The 20,266-nt window shown below is 52.6% G+C and overlaps 9 protein-coding genes across 9 annotated transcripts; 4 read left to right on the forward strand and 5 right to left on the reverse strand.

Annotated features, from left to right (window-relative positions):
* Window positions 1–154: 154 nt before the first annotated feature.
* Window positions 155–1,318, reverse strand: CKM354_000557000 (uncharacterized protein; the record flags this gene model as incomplete). Its single annotated transcript, XM_044800847.1, has 3 exons — window positions 155–348; window positions 408–1,223; window positions 1,282–1,318. 3 exons carry the CDS (start codon window positions 1,316–1,318, stop codon window positions 155–157), a joined length of 1,047 nt encoding a protein of 348 aa, XP_044656782.1.
* Window positions 1,319–2,767: 1,449 nt separating this feature from the next.
* CKM354_000557100 (uncharacterized protein) lies at window positions 2,768–5,676 on the forward strand (the record flags this gene model as incomplete). Its single annotated transcript, XM_044800848.1, has 3 exons — window positions 2,768–2,932; window positions 2,978–3,092; window positions 3,146–5,676. The coding sequence occupies 3 exons, from the start codon at window positions 2,768–2,770 to the stop codon at window positions 5,674–5,676; spliced, it is 2,811 nt and encodes a 936-aa protein (XP_044656783.1).
* Window positions 5,677–7,048: 1,372 nt separating this feature from the next.
* CKM354_000557200 (uncharacterized protein) lies at window positions 7,049–8,454 on the forward strand (the record flags this gene model as incomplete). Its single annotated transcript, XM_044800849.1, has 2 exons — window positions 7,049–7,373; window positions 7,433–8,454. The coding sequence occupies 2 exons, from the start codon at window positions 7,049–7,051 to the stop codon at window positions 8,452–8,454; spliced, it is 1,347 nt and encodes a 448-aa protein (XP_044656784.1).
* Window positions 8,455–8,559: 105 nt separating this feature from the next.
* On the reverse strand, window positions 8,560–10,470 carry CKM354_000557300 (uncharacterized protein; the record flags this gene model as incomplete). The annotated part of the gene is made up of 1 exon (XM_044800850.1): window positions 8,560–10,470. The coding sequence occupies one exon, from the start codon at window positions 10,468–10,470 to the stop codon at window positions 8,560–8,562; it is 1,911 nt and encodes a 636-aa protein (XP_044656785.1).
* A 621-nt stretch (window positions 10,471–11,091) lies between these two features.
* On the forward strand, window positions 11,092–12,288 carry CKM354_000557400 (dihydroorotase; the record flags this gene model as incomplete). Its single annotated transcript, XM_044800851.1, has 3 exons — window positions 11,092–11,198; window positions 11,252–11,294; window positions 11,347–12,288. 3 exons carry the CDS (start codon window positions 11,092–11,094, stop codon window positions 12,286–12,288), a joined length of 1,092 nt encoding a protein of 363 aa, XP_044656786.1.
* Window positions 12,289–12,567: 279 nt separating this feature from the next.
* CKM354_000557500 (uncharacterized protein) lies at window positions 12,568–14,380 on the reverse strand (the record flags this gene model as incomplete). Its single annotated transcript, XM_044800852.1, has 4 exons — window positions 12,568–12,961; window positions 13,016–13,744; window positions 13,798–14,197; window positions 14,263–14,380. 4 exons carry the CDS (start codon window positions 14,378–14,380, stop codon window positions 12,568–12,570), a joined length of 1,641 nt encoding a protein of 546 aa, XP_044656787.1.
* Window positions 14,381–15,317: 937 nt separating this feature from the next.
* On the reverse strand, window positions 15,318–16,661 carry CKM354_000557600 (uncharacterized protein; the record flags this gene model as incomplete). Its single annotated transcript, XM_044800853.1, has 1 exon — window positions 15,318–16,661. The coding sequence occupies one exon, from the start codon at window positions 16,659–16,661 to the stop codon at window positions 15,318–15,320; it is 1,344 nt and encodes a 447-aa protein (XP_044656788.1).
* A 366-nt stretch (window positions 16,662–17,027) lies between these two features.
* On the reverse strand, window positions 17,028–18,761 carry CKM354_000557700 (uncharacterized protein; the record flags this gene model as incomplete). Its single annotated transcript, XM_044800854.1, has 1 exon — window positions 17,028–18,761. The coding sequence occupies one exon, from the start codon at window positions 18,759–18,761 to the stop codon at window positions 17,028–17,030; it is 1,734 nt and encodes a 577-aa protein (XP_044656789.1).
* Window positions 18,762–19,443: 682 nt separating this feature from the next.
* On the forward strand, window positions 19,444–20,072 carry CKM354_000557800 (uncharacterized protein; the record flags this gene model as incomplete). Its single annotated transcript, XM_044800855.1, has 2 exons — window positions 19,444–19,854; window positions 19,908–20,072. The coding sequence occupies 2 exons, from the start codon at window positions 19,444–19,446 to the stop codon at window positions 20,070–20,072; spliced, it is 576 nt and encodes a 191-aa protein (XP_044656790.1).
* Window positions 20,073–20,266: the final 194 nt, after the last annotated feature.

The following is a 20,266-nucleotide window of genomic DNA, read 5'->3' on the forward strand; positions in this document are numbered from 1 at the left end:
AGCGACACTTGTCCAGCGAAGCCATGATGCCAATTGTTCACGGGGAGTCTGGAGCTGATAAAGAATTCGTTATGAGGGTATATAACATGACTGTTGCAAGATTCGACATACATCAGCGAGCACCGAGACAAAAGTTCCGAGCGACAAAGACAATTCATGCGATTGCCGAAAGTCTCGGAGGCATTTCTTGTGCCAAAAGATCGACAACTGACGTGGAACCGCTCCAAGATAGTCCTTGCGGTGCTGCACGCGCGACCAACTGACTATTCCGCTGTTGGAGCAGCTCGTGTACCCACGTGAGGTATGGTACAGGTAAGCCGACTCGTCGGGCCTGCGAGACGAGGTAACCTAAACACGCGTTAGCACGTGCGCTGTGGAGCTGAAGACATAACGGAACGGCGCCATACCAAAGATTGGTGCCAGCTCCATGGGTCGCCTACTCCGGAGATCCTGCAAGGTCGAAGGTGTGATCGGCAGACTACTCTTCGCAAGCTCGATGACTTGAACTGGCAAGTCGTTATCCAAGCTTACGCCGCTCGCAGAAGCGACGCTGAGCGCTTCTCCGGCAATCTGGGACATTAGTCGGGCTGCTCCGGGCTCTTGCAGTGCCTGATGGGTGTTCTTGCCAGTCAGTGCAGTGACCGAGTTCCAGGCTGAGTTCAGGACCAGTTTTCGCCATCGCTCTTGCTCTATGCGACTGACACTTTCGAACTGGGCATCCATGGCAGCTAGAGTGTCGCGCTGCAAGATGTCCGGAGGGTTGCTTGGAGTATAAGCACCGATCAAAAACGCGGATCGTTTAATGCTCGCGGTCTGCTCTATGCGACCAGGCGAGATTTGCCTGCAGCCGATGTTGCATACAGCACTGAGGATTGTGTTCTTGGGGAATGCCTGCGCAAGGGGGACCTCGACATCCATCCCATTCTGGGCTGTGACCAACGTCGTCTCCGGAGACACAACCGACTGGAGTTCGGATAGAGTTGAAGCATAGTCGTCTTTGATTTTGTTGGCGAGGATGAGGTAATCCCACTTCTGTTTGGGAATGACCTTCGCCACAGATCCTGACCTCAGGACTCGATGGGGTTCGAAATGTCCTCTTCCCCAGGTCTTTGTGTCCAGACTGTAGCCAGATTTGCGAACGGCTTCCCAGTTCGATCGACACACAACAGATACTGTGGCATGGCTATTCTGTGCTATTCGCCAACCAAAAATCGATCCGACAGCTGCAGTTTCTCTATCAGCTGATCCTGTCCAACGAGCACCGAAGAAGCCATATCTCACCACCGCCACCGTACACAAGAACGTTACATTTCCCCATGACTTGACACGACATTGGGCAAGGCTTTGGAACTGGGCGGGCGATGAGAGGTCTTGTCGTATGATTGAACACTATCTCGCAAAAGCACAGGTCTCATCGAATACTGTTATCTAACCGATCCTCAACGGCACACTGGCGCTCTGAGAACGCCACAAACGCAACAGTAGCAGAAAGCCCCGTCATATCGAGCACCAGCAACCCGGAAACGAGCACGAATCGTGTATCCTCTCTCCTTGTCTCATCAACGGTAGCACGATTCACTCGAAGATCTGCGCCATTTCGAGCGTCCCCATCATGCATTCAATCGCGCAAATCATACGGGGCTTCGCCGGCGGGCTATGTACCGCAATGTGCTGTTGCATTCCCAAGTGCATTTTTTATTTGCCATATCTGTGCAAACTTCCATTTCTTGCAGTAGTGCCTGTGGACCCGCAGCAACTGGAGCCTCAGAACAAGCTTTCGCTTAACAGCACCGTTGAGTTGTTGGACAGCTCGCACACTCGCACAGCGCTCGATTGTGCGCTTTCCCCAAAGCACTCGGATCGACAAGTCGTGCTGCCAGCCAAGATGTGTATTTGTTGGCGCAGGATAGCGTGCTTCATGTGCTCTATGATGAAGCAGCGGGATTCTGACCCTCACATAGTGTATGCGTGGGCTCTGGCGCCAATCGCGTGAATAAGCGAAGTCTATCAGGTACGAGATCCCTTATCAGTCACAGGGCACATACTCTAACAGGAAAGTTCCAGTTGCAGATCCCCCAAAGTAACATTGACGTCGCCCAGGAAAGCGTGCCCTCTTGCCCGAACAGATGGCCTCTGCATTCTGAGGCCCAATTTTTCGCAGACCATCCTGCCATTCGGAGAATTTGCATTGTGAGCGTTGTTTTCACCACGTGTAATGGTTCGCATCGACGAAGTCATGGGCGGACCAACCGTGTCGACCACAACAACCAACAGGCATCGAAACTTTCCCCAGAATTCACAAGAGCTACCGAACCTCCCACTAGATTCATGTTGCCACGGCTAAGCTCGTGCACACTTGGGTCATCCACGGGCTATCGCCAGTAGGAGCCGAGAACGGTATATTGCATGATACTTCGCCTCGCTTAGCATTCACAGCGAAGTTCATGCGCTAGCACTGAGGCCGAGACATTACCGACCGTTCCAAGCTGACGCCGTGCGCCGGCCAGCTTTCCATCGAAGCTGCCGATCACTCTGAGCATTATCTTTGGAGATCGACAGCATGCGCATTCGTGTCAACTTTCCATGTATCTGGCTTGCCGCGAAACCCAAACTTAAACTAGAGAGAGTGATCTGCAGGGTAATGACACGGACGTTGTCTGTGCCAGAGACTCATGGCGAGTATTCTGCGCGCAATGGCTCAATATTTGATCTGTTAATACCATGCTCCAGCCCTGCCATCTGAGAGGCAGAAGATTGGACAACGATCATGTCTCTATCAACATCCACTGAGGCTGCTCGGCCCAGCAGAATCATCGACCTTCTCAAGAACGCCGCAGAGAGCCACGCAGGGAACGGTTTCTTATATCTCGAGAATGGATGCAACGAACCTGCGACAAGAGTTACATTCCCAGAATTGTACGCACAAGCAAAAGTGAGTATACTCCGCGCTGCGAAGGTGTGATGCTGACCGTAGTAGGACAACGCTCGTCGATTGATCGATGCTGGACTTGTCACAAAAGGACGAAAGATCATTACGTATTTCGATAACCACAAACAAAATGTTCTGTGGTTCTGGTCTGTGACGGCAGCAGGTAAGATGATTGGAATCCAGAGTCAGAAAAGACACAGGCTAATCTCGAAGCAGGCGGAGTTTGTGCAGTGCTCAATCCAGTATCGAATGAGCCCAAGACAGCAGCTGCGCAACTTGACAATGTCAAAAATCTGTTTGGTAATACTCCGATACTGACAAGCCACAAACTGTCATCGATACTGGCATCTCGAAAATTGAACGTGCAATCGATCGAGGACATCGATCGCCGGAAAGCCATTGATTCTGGACTACCATCGCCGGTCGAGGAACAGTCAGAAAGGAGCGATGATATTGCGGCGATATTATTCACCTCAGGCAGCACTGGTCACTCGAAAGCTGTGCAATACTCTCACGCTCAATTGATCGCCTCCGTGGAAGCGAAGGCGAAATATCTCACCACCTATGGCAAGACGTTCATGTCATGGATCTCCTTCGACCACTCAGCTTGCTTCTGCGAAGTGCACCTTCAAGCAATCTATACTGGATCTGATCAAGTTTTCGTTCCAACATCAGACTTAGTTCAAGAGCCATGGCGCTTCTTCCAGGTTTTGAGCGCACAACGAATCGGATATACATTCTCGCCAAACTTCTTCCTCGCAGCTGCGGTGGAATCGCTGGCAAAGCAAGAGACGGACTCCATAAATCTTGATCTCAGCGAACTAGCAGTGATCATGGTCGGTGGCGAGGCCAACAGAACAAAAACACTTGCTGCAGTGGACAATGTATTAAAGAGATATGGTGCTCCCGAAAACAGTATCAAGGCGGCATATGGTCTAAGTGAGACATGCTCAGCCTGCTATTACAACCTGAAAAGTCCCAATTATGATGTGGAACAGGGCAATACCTTCGCTACTGTTGGCAAGCCACTGCCTGGACTCGAGGCAAAAATTGTCAGTCGCGGAAGCGAGGACGAGAACCCAGATGAGGGCATAGTTCACCTGCGCGGAGATGTTATCTTCAAGGGATACTATGGCAACGAAGAAGCAACGGCTGGTGCCTTCACTGACGATGGCTGGATGAGTACTGGCGATATTGGCCGCATCGATCAAAATGGAAATCTACAGCTACTTGGCCGCTCGAAGGAAGTGCTGATCTTGAATGGCAACAACTACTCGTCATTTGAGATCGAATATGCGATCGAGACTGGCAGTATAGCAGGGCTGGAAATCTCGTATACTGCAGTGTTCTCAACATGGTCTGAAGAGCGCAACTCGGAAGCGCCTGTCGTACTCTTCAACCCAACAGAGGCAGCGATTGGCCCTGCAAACCTCCGAGCGACGCTGCAGGCTATCGACAAAGCTGTATTCGGCGTATGCGCACAAAAGTCCCTGCACATCATACCTCTGCCCAAGGCACTTCTGCCAAAATCGACAATTGGCAAGCTCTCTCGTGCGAAGCTGCGACAATCTTATGAAAAAGGGGAGTTCGACGCCTACAAGATCGATGCCACCTTGTCCAGCAATAGCATTATGGAGACCCAGAGGCCTACGCTAGACACAATCTCCCCTCTACAGAAAGAGATCGCTCAAATTTACTCGAAAGTGGTAGGAGTTCCAGCTGAAGACCTGTTAGGTCAAGACGCTTTACTCTCGTCTGGCATCAACTCGCTTGGATTCATGCGCCTCAAGAAGGCTCTTGAGAAAGGACTGAACATCCATCAAGAGATTCCGATGCCGCTGCTGATCCGATGCCACTCGGTAGCAGACCTGGAGCATGAGCTTACATTGATCGGCACAGTCTCGAAAGAGTACGACCCGATAGTGCCACTGGCATCAGAGGGTAGCAGGCAGCCACTGTTCCTTCTACATCCTGGTGCTGGAGAATTCCTCTGCTGGATGGGACTTCTGCCATATCTTCCCGACCGGCCGATCTACGCTCTTCGAGCTAAAGGCCTACATCCGGGCGAGGGCACCTTTGACGGCATCGACGATCTTCTCGACTGCTACTACACAGCAATTCGACGAACGCAACCTAAAGGTCCTTATGCCATGTTAGGATACTGCTTTGGTGGGCTTCTGTGTTTCGAATTAGCTAAGAAGTTCGAAGCAGATGGCGAGCAGGTCGTCTTCTGCGGCGGCATCGACAATCCACCCAGCCTGAAGAGCACAATCGGCCAAGTCCGGTACCGCTCGCTCATGATTGATGTGCTGCCAGTGGTAACGGACTACACCCCAGAGCAAGCACGAGAATTCGCAGAAGAGACCGCAGACCTCACGGATGAGCAGTTCTACGAGTTGTTGTTCACCAAATTCTCCCCCGAGTTCATCGAGAACATGGACATCACAGTGCCCAGATTGCAAGCTTTTGGTCGTGTGGAGGACTGCATGCGTCTCATTGCTTCACAGTACGAGCCCGCAGGCACGGTCAGTACGACAGATATCTTTTGCGCAGATCCCATGCCTCACTTTGGTGCGACGCCTGAAGTGTGGAAGGGAGATGTGTTGGGCGAGTGGCGGAATTTCGTCAAAGAGGAGAATGTGCGCTTCCACCACGTCGGCGGTAATCATATCAGCTTGATCAAAGAGCCACTGATCAAGGCATTCCAGCAGACTGTTAACGATGCTCTGGCAGCCCGAGGCATCTAGGCGTATGTACTTACTTTGCAACGATATCTTATTGTTCGCTTGCAGGCCTATCGATGTCCTTTCCCAACTGTGTTCTGGCTTTCGTCGAGCTCAATTCCTGCTCGAGTATCCGAATGATGCAACCATTCTGAGCTTCCTGTGAACTGCGCTCACGTATCTCGAATTGGGCTGAGGCGCAGAGGCATGATCACTGCCAGCATCCTTGATCACGGTCCTGACAAATCCAGTGCCCAAAAGAGAGAGCAAGAAGTAGAAGTCCGAAAGGGAGTGGTGCCGAGAACATGACAAACCGTAGGCGCCAAGCTTCAGATCGAGCCGTGGACTCGGAGCACCTGCAAAATCCACCGAATCGACATCGCATCCATCAGACGCTGCGTGTGGCATATCAGATGGGATGCCTGTGCTACCACGTTGCAGCAGCCAGGTCGCCATGCGTGATGATCTCTGCAGGACCAAGTCCTTGAGTGCAAGCCCACGACCTGCCAAATCCGAGCTGACATTTCAATTTTCCAGCCAATCGCATCGCGAGCCGGGCCATCACCATCGACACCATTCTTCCCAACAAACATCCCCGAGCATCGATGCGCACGAATCTGCACATGCAGTTTTCGGCTCGGGCATGATTGAAGAAATTCCAGCGTGTTTCAGATTGACCTCATTGCAAGCCATACATCTCGCGGCATCGAGGAAAAAGGAGCCACGGCACATTGCATCCTCTGTGATTTTTTGTGGATCGGCTTCGACCAATAGCGTCGCACAGACGCTATTTTTCAACATCACTCCAGAGACGCCTTTGTGTCTAGCACGCGTAAGCCTGATTTTCTTGTTTGCCGGGCGGCTGAAAAAGTTCTTCCGTTCTGTCCTGTCGGGGCACATGACAGGACTCGACTAGTGGTGCATGAACGCGACTGCTGTCCCGGCTCACGGCACGTCGTTCTGTAACACAGAAGGCGTTCATGGCGCGAAAGTAGGACTAAGGAGAGCCGCATGCTTTCAGTCCGTCTGGACCGCGAAGCCACAGTCTGGACACTTCACCATCTGCGATTCGTTCTCGGTCGACATTGCTCAGCTTGTCCGCCATGCAGCTAAGGCTGAGAGTTGGATCGCTTCCAGCTGCGCCAGACTGTCGTTTGCAGAGTGCGTATGGAGTGGCGTTTCGCCGAGGCTTAGGTTGATCGTGGCGACGAGACAGCAGATGCTATATCATGAAGCGTCGTCCTCGTCGAATATGCTGCATCGATCAGGCTCAGTTGCTGTTGTTCTTCTTTCTTTACTGACGAAGTATTGTACCTGCCACTCTTTTCAGGGCAATCTTCTACTGTCTTTACCTGATATTTGACTTTTCTTGCAAGCCACTTTAACAGTACTCACAATGAGGGCCTCTTTGCGAGCACTGCTGCTGACTGCAGCCTGCATTGTTGGGCAGGTCGCCGCAGCGCCTGCGGTTTCTGTGGTCGTTCGTCAAACTCCTGATGCTATTCCGGTCATGCCAGGAGGTGTCGAGGACCTCATCATCACAGCAGAGAACACACTCAACGCGACCAACCCTGAGCCAGTCCCAGCCAATGAGACACGTATGGGGATTCAGGCCAATCGCCAGCTTCCACTCGCGCTCGTCAACAACATTGGAGGTGCCGTCAATGCGTACATCACCGGTCTGGACCCAAGCGGCCGTGTGGTCTTTGTTCAGCCAAACGGTAAGTCGTCCTCAGCTTACCCCAACGTTCGACAAAGGCTGACAAGTGTCGCATCGCAGGTCAATTCATGTATCCTCCAGCAGATGCAAGCTTCACAACTCCGCGTGAGGTGTTTGGCAACATCGCCATTCCTTTGAACACTGCACAAGGCAGCACCACTCGCATCACTCTTCCCGACTATCTGTCTTCTGGTCGTATCTGGTTCGCGAAGGGCAACTTGAAGTTCTACTCCATCTGGGCCGGAAACGCTCCCGGCCAGGTGCAACCCAGCTTCGCCAACCCAAGGGATCCTTCTGCAGGCGTAGACTGGGGCTTCGTCGAGTTCACCAACAATGCAGGTGGCTTGTATGCAAATCTCTCTTACGTCGATTTCGTTGGCCTCGCACTCGGAATGTCGATGCAACCAGGCAGCGGTGCCGTGCGAACTGTGCGCGGTCTCCGTACGTCTGGTGTGGGTGCAGTCTGCTCTGCACTTGCCACTCAGGGAAGGAAAGATGGCGCTACTTGGGGTCAGCTCTGCCAAAGTGGGGGCAACGGTCCCCTGCGAGTCGTCGCTCCTTATCCATTCATGCAATCCAGCCCCGGCGCGTTTGGAGACTACTTGGCTGGTCATGTTGGTCGCGTCTGGGACAGATACCGCACCAGCACCCTCACGATCGATACTCAGATGGCTGCTGGAAGGGTCAACTGCCGTGTCAATGGCGACTGGCTGTCATGCGACGGCGACAACCGTGCTTACGCGAAGCCTTCCACCGCAGACATCTTCGGATGTAACAGCGGTCCATTCGCCATCCAGGGATCGGATAATGCTGTTCACCGAGCAGTAGTCCCCAGACTCTGTGCTGCTTTCAACCGCGGCACCATGTTGAAGAGTGCCCTCCAGCCAGGGCCATCCCACGACACTTACTACAAGAACGATCGCAACAACTGGTACTCTCAGATCGTGCACTCGAACCAGCCCGATGGAAGAGGGTATGCATTCAGCTACGACGATGTCAACCCAACAGGAGGCGTCGACCAGAGCGGGACTCTGGCCGACGGCAACCCGCAACTGCTCAGCATCTTTGTTGGTGGAGCATAGAATTATTAGCGGGGATGGGACTGAACACATACTTTCGGTGGATATTAGTTCTGTTGTACATAGACTTTGCCATGTCGCATGACTCTTAATGTCAAATGATCTCCATCACCCAGCTTGCATCGAGTGGCCACCGTAGGCATCTTTGTCCGTGCCGAAGACTTGGAAACCAGATCGCCCGTGACTGTCAGCTCTCTGTCGTAGAGAAGAGGTTGTAGACATGCGAGTATCTCGTCTTGCATCTCGCCACATCATGACCTTCTCCAGTAGGGGACCACCACTGAAGGCCAAGAACACAGCCGAGGCAACAACGCTGACGGTGACTGCTACAGCTACTGCCCAGAATAGCCATTGCGTCGTCTGCATGTCTCTGATATCGCTGAAGTTCATGCCGAAAAAGGACGAGACGAAGTTCAATGGCAAGAACACAATGGTGACCACAGTGAAAACAAGAATCGCCTTGCCATGGTCTTCCAGACGTATATTGACGAGCTGTATTGTGCGAGTCACAAGACGATCTGTGTTGTCGCGTAGATCGCGCAAATCTGCCAGCTCCCGCTCTAGATTGTCCACCAATTGGGCAACGGGATCTGACAGGACTGATGCCGACAGCTGGCGATAGGTCGATCTTCGAGACACGAAACTTCTGGTGAGATCGTCTTCATCAAACTCGTCAGGCTCTGAGGCTGGGGGCTTGGTCGTTGTGACCTTCGTAGCCTCAGTTTTGGGCTCGACGGCCTCCAGAGACATTTGTAGGTCGTTGATAGTATCGAGTTGTTGCTCTGTGATCTGAATGACAATGTTTAATTCTTCCTGGCAAGCAATAAGATCCATGACCAGCTTGGTGGAAGGAGCACGATGCAATCGATATTGCAGGTGTCCCAGATGTCCAGCATATCTATCAGCCAAACACAGATACAGGTCTGGCCAAAAATTCCGGTGCATCATGCCAACAGCGCCACTCAGACTTGCTACAGCATGGGTTATTGCAGTGTATTCCCTCTTTTCGTCCGACCGGAAGTAGTTGTTTCGGATGCCACGAAATGAGACGTCGGCAATCCGAGAAGTGAGCTGGAAAGGTGGCCAGCGAGATTTCCAAGTCTGGTTAGATGAAAAAGTCACGATGTGCTCTGCGTCAATCGCGAGGATCCATAGCTCATCAACATTCAGTGCTGTCGGATACTGGCCATACCACTGCCGAACCTTGAGGTCCAGCTCCCGATTCGTGCGCCATGGTTTGTGCTTAGAGAAGACTTGAGTCTCCTCGCGATCTTGAGTATCTTCCAGCCGATAATAGTATTGCAGGATGGATCGCACAATGTGAGCAGATGATCTTGCGGAAAGAAATCCTTCGCGCTTGTCCACCTGGAATCGTAGTGGAGGCGTGGGTCCTTGCACAGTCCAGTCGAGGAACGGCACAGAAATCATCATTGGGTACAAGTCTCGCGTGCGAGAGTCAGTCGTAGCAGATCTGAGCGTCTGTGAGAACGGCTGAAACGACTTGCCATGTTTGGAGAAACGAGTCTGTCGCTGCATGACGATGTCAAGCATTCGCATGGAATCCGCCACGGTGTTCAGGTCGTCTGAAAGTGCCCATAGGAACCCTCGAATGTATTCCGGAAACTTTGACGAGCAGTGGATCCATCGGCATTTCGCCGCATCTTCGTCGTCGAGTGCATTTTTCTGCAACTTTCGCGATCGCATATACCGTATCCAGCCAAAGTCCTCTTCCAAGTTGGTGAATTTCTGTTTCTCGATGGGATTGTCAGTCGCCTCGCCAACTCTCATCAAGCTCGCGGAAGGCGTGAAAGCTGCGGTGTCGGGAACCAGAGTCTGCGGACTACGTTCATGGCACTCTAATAAGGGGCCTCGCGAAGGACGCAGAGTTTCCAGTCGAATATCGTTAACCAGGATCTGGTGCGGAGTCAATGGCTTTGAACGCCATCTCTGGTCGTCGTAGCTGTACTCTTTTGTCGGCGTGTCTTGCTCGACCTGATGAAAATGCGCTGCTTTTGGCATTGGGCGATGCACTGCAGGAGAGCATCGTCGGAGCTCGCTTTGAGAAGCTGAACGCGTCGTAGGATTCAAAGATCGGCAGGGCTTCGGAGGCGGAATGTCTTTAACCACATCAGCATTATGCTGCCCTCGCTTATCGCGTATCTGTGCGATATTGTATCGATGTCAGCAGGTCGGGCCATGTAGCAGATTCGACGTCGCAGGATGTGTTATTAGTCCGGCTCAACACCTCAGCGGTGGTGAGCGAAACGTTGGGCCATGGATAAAGCAAACTGGAATGAGCCATTGCCCTCTGCCCTGCTTCTGCAACATGGACCATGAAATTCGAGAAAGGGTGTGCTGGTGGCTTGCAGATATCTCTTGATGGTTAGTCCGAACCAGCTGGAGTGGATGATCAGCTTAGTCAGCCGGCTAATCGATGGTACATATGGCAAACCGGCGCCGATTTTTGCCTCGCAAGGTTTTGAGCTCTCGCTCCTACTGAATCACTGGCGTGACCTTTCGAGGGGAAGGGAAGGTCAGAGCTGCGCCTCGCACACTCGCAGCCTCTCGACCTCCAGGGACGACGAGCCTGACATCGCTGTTGCACCACAGCCAGACCAGGCCAATTCCGCGTCGTCCACCATGCCTGCGGAGGAAGCGCCGTTGGGCAAGCTCGATGGCCTCGAGCTGCCGGCTGCAGCAGACATGCATGTGCATCTGCGGGAGGGCGATATGACCGAGATTGTGGTGTATGCACCACCATCACTCTTGTTGGGACACGGCGAAGTCTGATCAATGACAGGCCCACCATTCGCCAAGGCGGCGTCAACACGGTTTTTGTCATGGTACGTATTGGGAGAAATGCTCCATCTATACATCTGACACCGAGATTGACAGCCAAATCTCGTGCCTCCGATCACCACAGTGCATCATGCTCTCCAATACAAGAAACGCCTCGAAGAGCTGGAGCCCAATGTCCTCTTCCTCATGTCGCTCTACCTGCACCCTAACATCAAGCCGGAGACCGTGATCGAGGCCAAGAAGAAAGGTATTGCTGGAATCAAGTCCTATCCTCATGGAGTTACCACAAACTCGAGCCACGGTGTCATGTCGTACGAAGACTTCTATCCCGTATTCGAGGAAATGGAACGCCAAGACATTGTGCTGAACCTCCATGGAGAGCTCCCGCCATCTGCCGGCTCCGACATCACCGTCTTGAATGCCGAAGAGGCTTTCCTGCCTACCCTTCTCGACCTCCATAAGCGCTTCCCAAACCTGCGAATCGTTCTCGAACACTGCACTACCGCAGCGGCGATCAATGCAGTCAACTCATGCAGCGATAAGGTGGTGGGCACCATTACTGCTCACCACCTCTTCCTGACCGTCGACGACTGGGCTGGCGACCCGCACTGTTTCTGCAAACCTGTGGCCAAGAACCCTTCAGACCGAAGAGCACTTCTCGAGGCCGCAGTAAGCGGAAACCCAAAGTTCTTCCTTGGCACTGATTCCGCACCTCATCCCGCCAAGTCGAAGCGCAGTGACAAAGTCGCCGCCGGAGTCTTCACACAACCGCACGCTGTAGGCCTTGTCATCGATGCCTTTGAGCGAGGAGTGGAGAAGCAGTACATTAGTGCTGACGATGTGACACCGGAGAAGCTGGAAGGATTCCTCGCCACGTATGGTCGCGATTTCTACAAGGTGAAGGATGAGAAGAACGAGCGAATTGTGCTGAGCAGGAGTTCGGCCGCGATCGCTGAGAGTCTGAAGAACGAGGACGAATCGATCGAGGTCGTCCCCTTTAGGAGAGGGAAGATGACGTGGGGCGTCTCGTGGAAGTGAAGACTGGGATCAGCAACGACCTCATCGTAAGAGGCTGTTCTTTGCTTCCACTATAAATGCAATGTTGGTGTCAAACTTGAGCACTCTGCAAGTCCAGCCGAGCGCGATAAGCCCAAGAGCGCAGTGACGTGACGTTGGAAGATATCAAATACTAAGATGCAGCCCACTTTGGCCTTTCCGAATTTGGTAGCAGCCTAAACGTCTCGCATATCTCGTATAGCTTCGGGTATCATTCTCATGAACTATCACAACGCCGCCACTACTGAACCATCCATCCCTTCACATGCCTTGACTCGAATGGACGTCGGCATCTGAGTCTCTCGACATCTCCTCCTTCTCCAACTCTGCCCCTCTCACCCCGCCCTCCGGCTCATCTGTGCTTGCAACCCCATCGTGATCACGCTTCTCCACATCCAATCCTTCCTTGCCCTTTCGAACCCTTCTTTCAGTCCACACTGGGTTCTCGCCCCTCTCGTGCGCACGCTCGAATATGGCGTCCATGGCTTCAAGCTTGTACCCGTTTGTCTCTGGGAAGAACCAGAAGACCACAGGAACATGCATGAAATTGAAGCACATGAAGACAAAGTATGTCTGCCAGCCAATCTTGTTGATCATGATAGGTGCCAACTGGACAACCCCGTAGTTGATAATCCAGTTAGACATGGTGGAGAATCTGAGCGTTGTTAGCATTCACTCGTATCATCATGTGAATATTTCGAAGGCTTACCCGTTTGCTTCTGCTCGAATCCTAATAGGCGTAACTTCAGCAGGATAAAGCCAAGTCACTCCGAGCCAACCAATCGCGAAGCAGGTGTTGTATACGAAGATGAAAACCGTAGCGGCGTATGCAGGTGCCTTGTAGGTATCCGTAGCTTTACTCAAGCAGGCACCGATGATGAGTAAAGAAATAGCCATGCCCATTGCTCCCCAAAGCATGAGTTTTCTTCTGCCGAGTCTGTCGACTACGACAAGGGCTACCAGAGCTGCGAGAAAAAATTCGGTTCCGAGACACCCTGTCATTAACCGTGACAGTTCTGGGTCGAAACCCAACGAGTCCTCGAAGACTGTCGTCGCATAGTAAGTCACTAAATTTAGCCCGCCGAGCTGCTGGAACGCTTGGGCGAGGCATGCAGCGCTCAGTCTCCAGAGATTCATTTCCTTGCCGTTTGAAAGAAGTTCCTTAGCAGTCAATTTTGTGGACGAGGTAATTTCATTCACCCGCTGCATCTCCTCGATATCTGCAATCAAGGTTGGGTCTTCCACGTCTTTGCCTTCCAGAATGGCCATGATCTCGCGAGCCTGCGTGGCCTTGCCTTTCTTGATCAACCAGCGTGGTGATTCTGGATAGAGCAGGACACCGATAATGAGGGCAATTCCAAACACCACTTGGAAGGCAATTGGGAATCTCCATTGAAATGAGCCGTGTTGAGTGACGAACCAGAAGCCATAGTTGATCCTGCACAGGGGTAAGCAAAGGGGCGTAGTGTTTGTTGAGCGATTTGTACCCACCAATACGACAGCATGATACCACCAGTAATCAGAGCACCTTCGAACAGCACCAAAAATCCACGAATCTTCGGGGGTGCCATCTCAGATTGCCAGACCGGTATCGAACTTGTATTCATTCCGTTACCCCAGCCGGTCACTATTCGACCGACAATCATCTGACCAAGCGTCGTTGCCGAAGCTTGAATTGCAGTTCCGACAAGCATGATAACAGTTCCAATGAGTACAGATCGTCGGCGACCAAGTCGGTCACCAACAGCGACGATCATCATAGAGCCGAGAAGACAGCCGACCTCGTAGATGGCCACGACAAGAGCTTGAATGGCGCCGGATTTGTTGTTGGGTTCCATTTGCGGGAAGACTTCGAGGAACATTGGCTCGGTGATGATTCCACTCATGACACCTGTTAGAAGGCTCATGTATTAGTAGGTGTTATTTCACCGCTCCGAAGGCACGGCAGGTGCTCACCTTGGTCGTATCCGAATAGCAGAAAGCCAGAAGCTGCTGTGATACACACTCCCACTTCGAGAGCTTTGCCGCTAATGCGGCCGCCGAGTAGGCCATTGTGCGAGAAGAGTCCAGGCATGCCAGATTCAACTCTCAGTTAGTGATTCAACTCTACGACGGCTGATCAAGAAAGGCAGAGCGAGAACCGAAAAAGACGAATGGATATCAGCATCGGAGAGCGTCGCGTCTCCAAGAGTCACAACTCATATAGTCCAACCAAAGGAATTGGGCAGGATATGATGGAATGCGTCCTCCACTTCCATCGAACCCTCTACTCCACGCACAAAACTTCTCTGCAACGTTGTCCGCATTTCTGTGGACTCTCCAGCAGGAGCCTCAACATTTGTGGTCACCGCTAGCAGAAATTTGGGCTGCTGAGATATGTTTGGTCAATGGAGATATGTGTTCCCCTGCGGGTCATTGGGAATGTGGGAGTTGACATCACAAAGCATGGAGTGATGTTGACTGTGGGCCACATGTAAAGCCAAGAGTACTTTGCTTCGACAAGACATTGCTTGTGATCTAGCCCACCAAGCTTGTCATCGATCCTTTTATGCTTGTCTTGGTTGAGTGTGGCTGTGGCGACAGAACTTACGAATTGATCGACTCTTACAATGACCGTTCTACAAGCGTTTGAGTCTCATAAGGTCTTGCATACATCCAAGTGCCTAAAGCAACGAGGCGAGCAGTCTTTCAAGCGATACATGTTGTGGTCTCGAGCGATCGATACACAAAGCGCGATCTTCTGGGATGCCGCAATGAGGCCGAAGACTACTCCACTTCTGCACATTAGCATCATCGTGATATCGTGAGGCTCTGCGAGCCGGCTCCTCAGGACGTCAGATCGTTTGAAAGTGTTTGCGGTTGTGTGCAGGGCTGGCGCGAAGATTGCGAAGCGCCCGAAGATTTGTGAACAAGCAGGTTTCTTCGGGATCCTCCTCCACCTGCTCTCGGTAGCAACGCGTGGACCATCTCGGAGTCTGCACTCCGGAGGTCATTTCAAAGTCTTTCTACGTTCATGAGACCAGTCCGTCTTGTCGTTCTACCTCTTCCAGTCTTATAGATCGGCGACTAGACTTGATGCGCTCGATCACTTGAGGTACCTTCAAGCCCCAATGCCATAGAAGACCAGCCAGAAAGCCGACAGCATCGTTCTTAAAGGCCAGACAACCTGCCACAGTAATGAGCATCACCGTCCATCGATCCTTGCTTTCCTGGTCGGTGGCCTGTCGTGATTTCCTTGACGCCCGGTCATTTGCGTGATCCTCTTCAGCTTGCTCCCATAAATCTCTTGCTTCGCCCACACTCTGCCCGACTTTGCTAAGCTCTACTCCCGCAGCGAGAACCATGATCCCCAGCAAACTTTTCGGGAACTGCTGCAATACTGGGATGATTGCGTTGCCAGCAAAGAGTCCGAGCACCAGCTTCACCAGACCTAACAATATGATGCTGGAGCCACTTCTTGCGCCAAAGCGATATTGCCCTGCCAACCCTCCAGATCCGTGACACACCGGCATCGCTCCAAACCAACATCCGACGAGATTCGCCAACGCAACGGAGAAGCCAATTGAAGTGGTGCTCGATGTGGGTGGGAATGACGGAAATAGACTTGCGGCGAGCGAAGTTACAGCAAGGACACTGTTCAGCGTGGTCAGAGGCAGCTGTGGAATTGCTGCTTCGACGATGCCCGTACTCCAAGCCTTGCCAGATGGGACGAACGGTGAAGGATGCCATATCCCAGCAGAAAATGCTTCATGGTGATCGTTCTTGGTCGAGATCGCCGCAACAGTGAGCCCAAGCAGGAAACCCAGAAGCGCATAGGGTATCCGTGGAATCAGTGCAGCGATCAGAAGGAAGATGAAGGCCGCGATGGCCCAGACACGGTTGTCTAGCGCTGGAGATGCCCAGCCTAGAGGCTTGATGAGGTTGCTTCCAGCGCTTATGACCAAGCTAAGTCCTGCTCCAACCTGAATACCTTTCACAACACTGACTGGTACTACACGGTGCAGCCATTTGAGCAAGCCGGTGGCACTCAACACGAAGATTGCCACACCCATCGCCAAGCCAGCAGCAGCAGTCTCCTCTTTGCTAAAGCCTTGCGATATCGCTACTGCTGCTATGGCCTTCATAGGCTGTACTGGTAAAGGTATCCCGAAGTAGACTCCGGTCAGTATGTTGGCGAGCCCTGAGAATACTAACGTGCTTCCAAGATCGATGGATCCATTGACAGCCATGGCTATCATCAGTGGTAACAGAGTCCCCAGATCTCCCAGCGAGCCCGCCGTTTCGGCAAGCGGCGAGTTGCGAAGTGTCCGTACATTGTGTTCGTTGATGAGGCGCAAATGTGAGAGTAAAGTCATGTCAGAAGCTGATGCAAATGGATATGATGCTGTTGCTGGAAATAAGAAAGGCACAAAACTCCAGAGAATGCTGACAAGAAAGGTATCACATGGTAAAATCAGGATGGTAAGTAGAATAGCTAGTGACGATGGATCGTGACTCGCTCATCATTCGGATCCCGCGTTCGGAAACATCGGCCAAGAAAAGGGTGGGATGCACCACTTGCGTATGTGGGGGCAGCCTGTAGGCAGCGCTGAACGCCAAATGGCAGCACTGTAGTCTGGTTTGTGGAAATACCGTCGCGCGATTGATGGTTCTAGCAACTGCTTTGCTGGAGTCTGCAGCGCACTGTCGTGATTTGTCTGGTGTCCGGCGCAACTCAAGTGCTATCTTCCAACAATCACTTGCAGTAGTAAGCCCATTCGCTGTCCTGAACAGTCTAGGACAATCTTAGCCTCTTCATCTAAGTACGACTTCTTGCCAGCCTTTTTTCGACCATCGGTTGCAGTCCTATCAGATCGCATTTGTATGCCTTCCTCGACCAAGGCTTTTAGCCGGGGCAAATCACTAATTAGATGTCCAGAAGTCCACAGAGCGCGAAGCATACTCTCGGACAACAAACTGACTTTGGCGTTGTCTACGAACGAAGCGTTGGTCGCTGTGCATGTAGCGAAGGATGCCTCAAATTCTCTCTGATCGATCAGACCCTGTGTGGCATTCGTTCCAAGGAGAGGCCGGGACATCATCTCGTTCAACGACGTTTGTAGGTCGGCACTCAAATATGCTGTAGTAGGCAAAGTGAACTGCTGAAATATCTGGAGTGGCAACGGTCTGATGAACTCCGTGAAAATGGAGAACAGCTCCTCAGTGTCCACGAACAGAGTGGGCGCGGCCCTGCTGAAGGCCGTGAAAATAGTCAGAAATCTCTGCCGTAATCGTATCGCTTCCATTCCGCCAAATTGCTCAATCGCGTCAGCTTCAGTGGCGTCTTCGAAAGCACTATCACGATCGTCGTCTTGAGTGTACGTGTCTGGGTTCGCAGGAGTTCGACTTCGTCGGCGTCTTGATGCAGTGGCTGAGCGTGATCTGGCCGAGCGTGTTTCTGCCGCATCTTCTTCCGAGTCGTTCTCGAGATAGTCGCCATAATCATCGTTGTCCAGATCGAGCTTTCGTCGCTTGGCCGATCGCGGTTCTTCCTTTTTCTTTGGTGGCTTGGTCTCGTTCTTCCAGATCTCTCCAAACTCCCGAGTGCTCTTCTCTGACCCATCTGCTAGCACCGCACGCATGAGCCGTCGCATGTTGTTCCTACCAGCACCGACGGTCGACAAGTACTGTGCAAACAGAGTCTTGGACAAGGCGTTGTTCTTGGCGGGAGCCATTCCTCGTGAAACGTGTGATGCCAAATCGTGTTGCAAAACGTCAAGCATTAATTCCAGCCAGATCCGCCATCTCAGCCACCGTGCTTTGTGCCTGACACTGCAATTGAACGCCCAGCCGACGACCGCCCAGAAGTCTTGCGCATTCTCTCCCAATGATTGCCTTTCTGAATAATGGCTCCGCAATCTGCTTGTATCCTCATTTTCATCGCTCTCGTATACCGCGTCACTGCGTCTCGTCTTTGCGCGCTTCGTGCGCCCTGTTCGCGCGTTGTTCGACTGGCCGAACTGCAAAGCTTCCGGAAGTCCAGTACCCTCGATGCCCCCCATGGCCACGACTTCTCGTAGGTACTTCGCAGCGTGGTCTGCTGCAATCCGCTTATCGGGGTCATCCGTACGTGTCGTCATCGATGGATGAACAATGAGTGTAGAGGCGAGAGCAAGATGCTGTGGTGGTGGGATACAGGCTGGCGCATTCGTATCGAAGCCGGCATTCAGCCCACTTTCAAGCAGAGCAAAAGCTTGCGAGAAGAGCTGTTCCTCCATACAGATGGTGCATTGGTCCAATATACCAGCTGGTACCGATCGTACGGCACGTCTCTGGTGTGTAGCTCCAGTGCTGTGGGGTGATTGTGATTGCGATGCGGCTTGAGACGATGAGAGAATATCGGGATTGGCAAAAATGCTGCGGCCGTTGACGGGATCGTGTCGCAGCTCTTTGAGCAGGCGACTGTGTTTGGGCATCGCTGCTGTGGTCTACACAGTCGTCCTTCACACGGAGTGTACAGATGTGTCGCATCCTTGACATGGTGTATGCAGGCGTGTCGCGTCGCGTTCATCGCGTCGGGAAGACGCGTCGTGCCAAGCCTTTTTGATCTCTTATCGATATCGGCCAGCAAGACAGGCAGTGACGATGGCAGCTCACCACGGCGAAGCAGGAACGGCTTGCTGTCCAGGAGGGCATTCAAGTAGGTAGGAGGTACTTACAGCAGCATTCGCCTTCTATGCATCCGACTACGACGAACTACACTGCTGCCACAGGGAGCTCACATGCGCCCTCCAACATCTCACCGCATATTTCCCTCCTCCATTCTCTAACTCGCTCCAGTGGAAATCGTAAAGCCCGAGGTTTGCGGTATTTCTCCGCCTTCGTCAGGCCAACGCGGTCGGAATATTCGCGGGCGGAGGTGAGTGAATTGTTGCGAGCAGTGCGATGCAAGGATGCCAGGATGATGATGACGACACTCGCCAAGCGCGCAGATTGGAGAGGGCAGGATCCTGGAACAGCACAACCACCTGATAATGAGCACCGCGACCTCGATCAACGCCCGCGCCGCAGGTTGGTCTGCTGGTCCCTTCGACATCGAATATACTATCCTGCCGTCAGCGACGTCCCCGCTTTCCGCCAAACCGATTCGACGCGAACATGACACGGAGAATTGTCTATGGCGTGTCGCTCTGGGTCTTCCTAGGCGCCGCCGCGTGCACCATCGCATCCATCGCCCTTCCTGACTGGGTCAGCTACTCCTCGCCCGTCGAAGGTCATGACCCGATCAAGATCTCATACGGCCTACACAAGCGTTGCTCCTCCGTGACGGGGCAATGCACCAAGTTCCCGCAATACGATGACTGTCATGGCGATGATAGGTCATTTTGTAGCATTTGGCGGACTGTGGGATTCGCTATGAACTTCAGCGTTGTCCTGCTTCTGGCTTGCTTGGTGGCATATGTGACGATTCTAGTGGGAGGCCGAGGGACAAGAGAAGTAGGCTGGAAGATCTTGTGCCCGCTCCTCAGTGTGGTAGCTTTGGCACAGCTCGTGGCCATGTCGCTTGTGGTAGGTGGATCGAGGCGTAACACCAGACAACAGGTCTCACTGACGACTGGCAGGCTGGGTTATATGAGCATGATGCACGGTTCTTCGTTGGTTGGACATTGGCAAAGTCTTTCATCCTATGCACTGTGAGCTGGATCGTGCTATTCGTCAATGCCACGAGCGTGCTCGGAGCAGCCTTCTGCCTGGAACCCGAGGACGATTATGAGAGGATACCGTAAGCATCTACAAACTTCAGCAAGCGGGACAAACCAGATCACGATCAACATGAAGTCCGGTTTGGCCCCGGACAGAATTCAGCAGACGACAGAGGTCAGCAGCGAAGCGATGCCAAAACAGCATTCGGCAGGAGAACAAGAAAGCTGCGGTGCTAGTGTAGAAGAACGAAAGCGAAGATAACAGCTGGTCAGCACCA

Source organism: Cercospora kikuchii, assembly GCF_019650295.1.
Source record: "Cercospora kikuchii DNA, contig_00003, whole genome shotgun sequence".
NCBI classification, from domain to species: Eukaryota; Fungi; Ascomycota; class Dothideomycetes; order Mycosphaerellales; family Mycosphaerellaceae; genus Cercospora; species Cercospora kikuchii.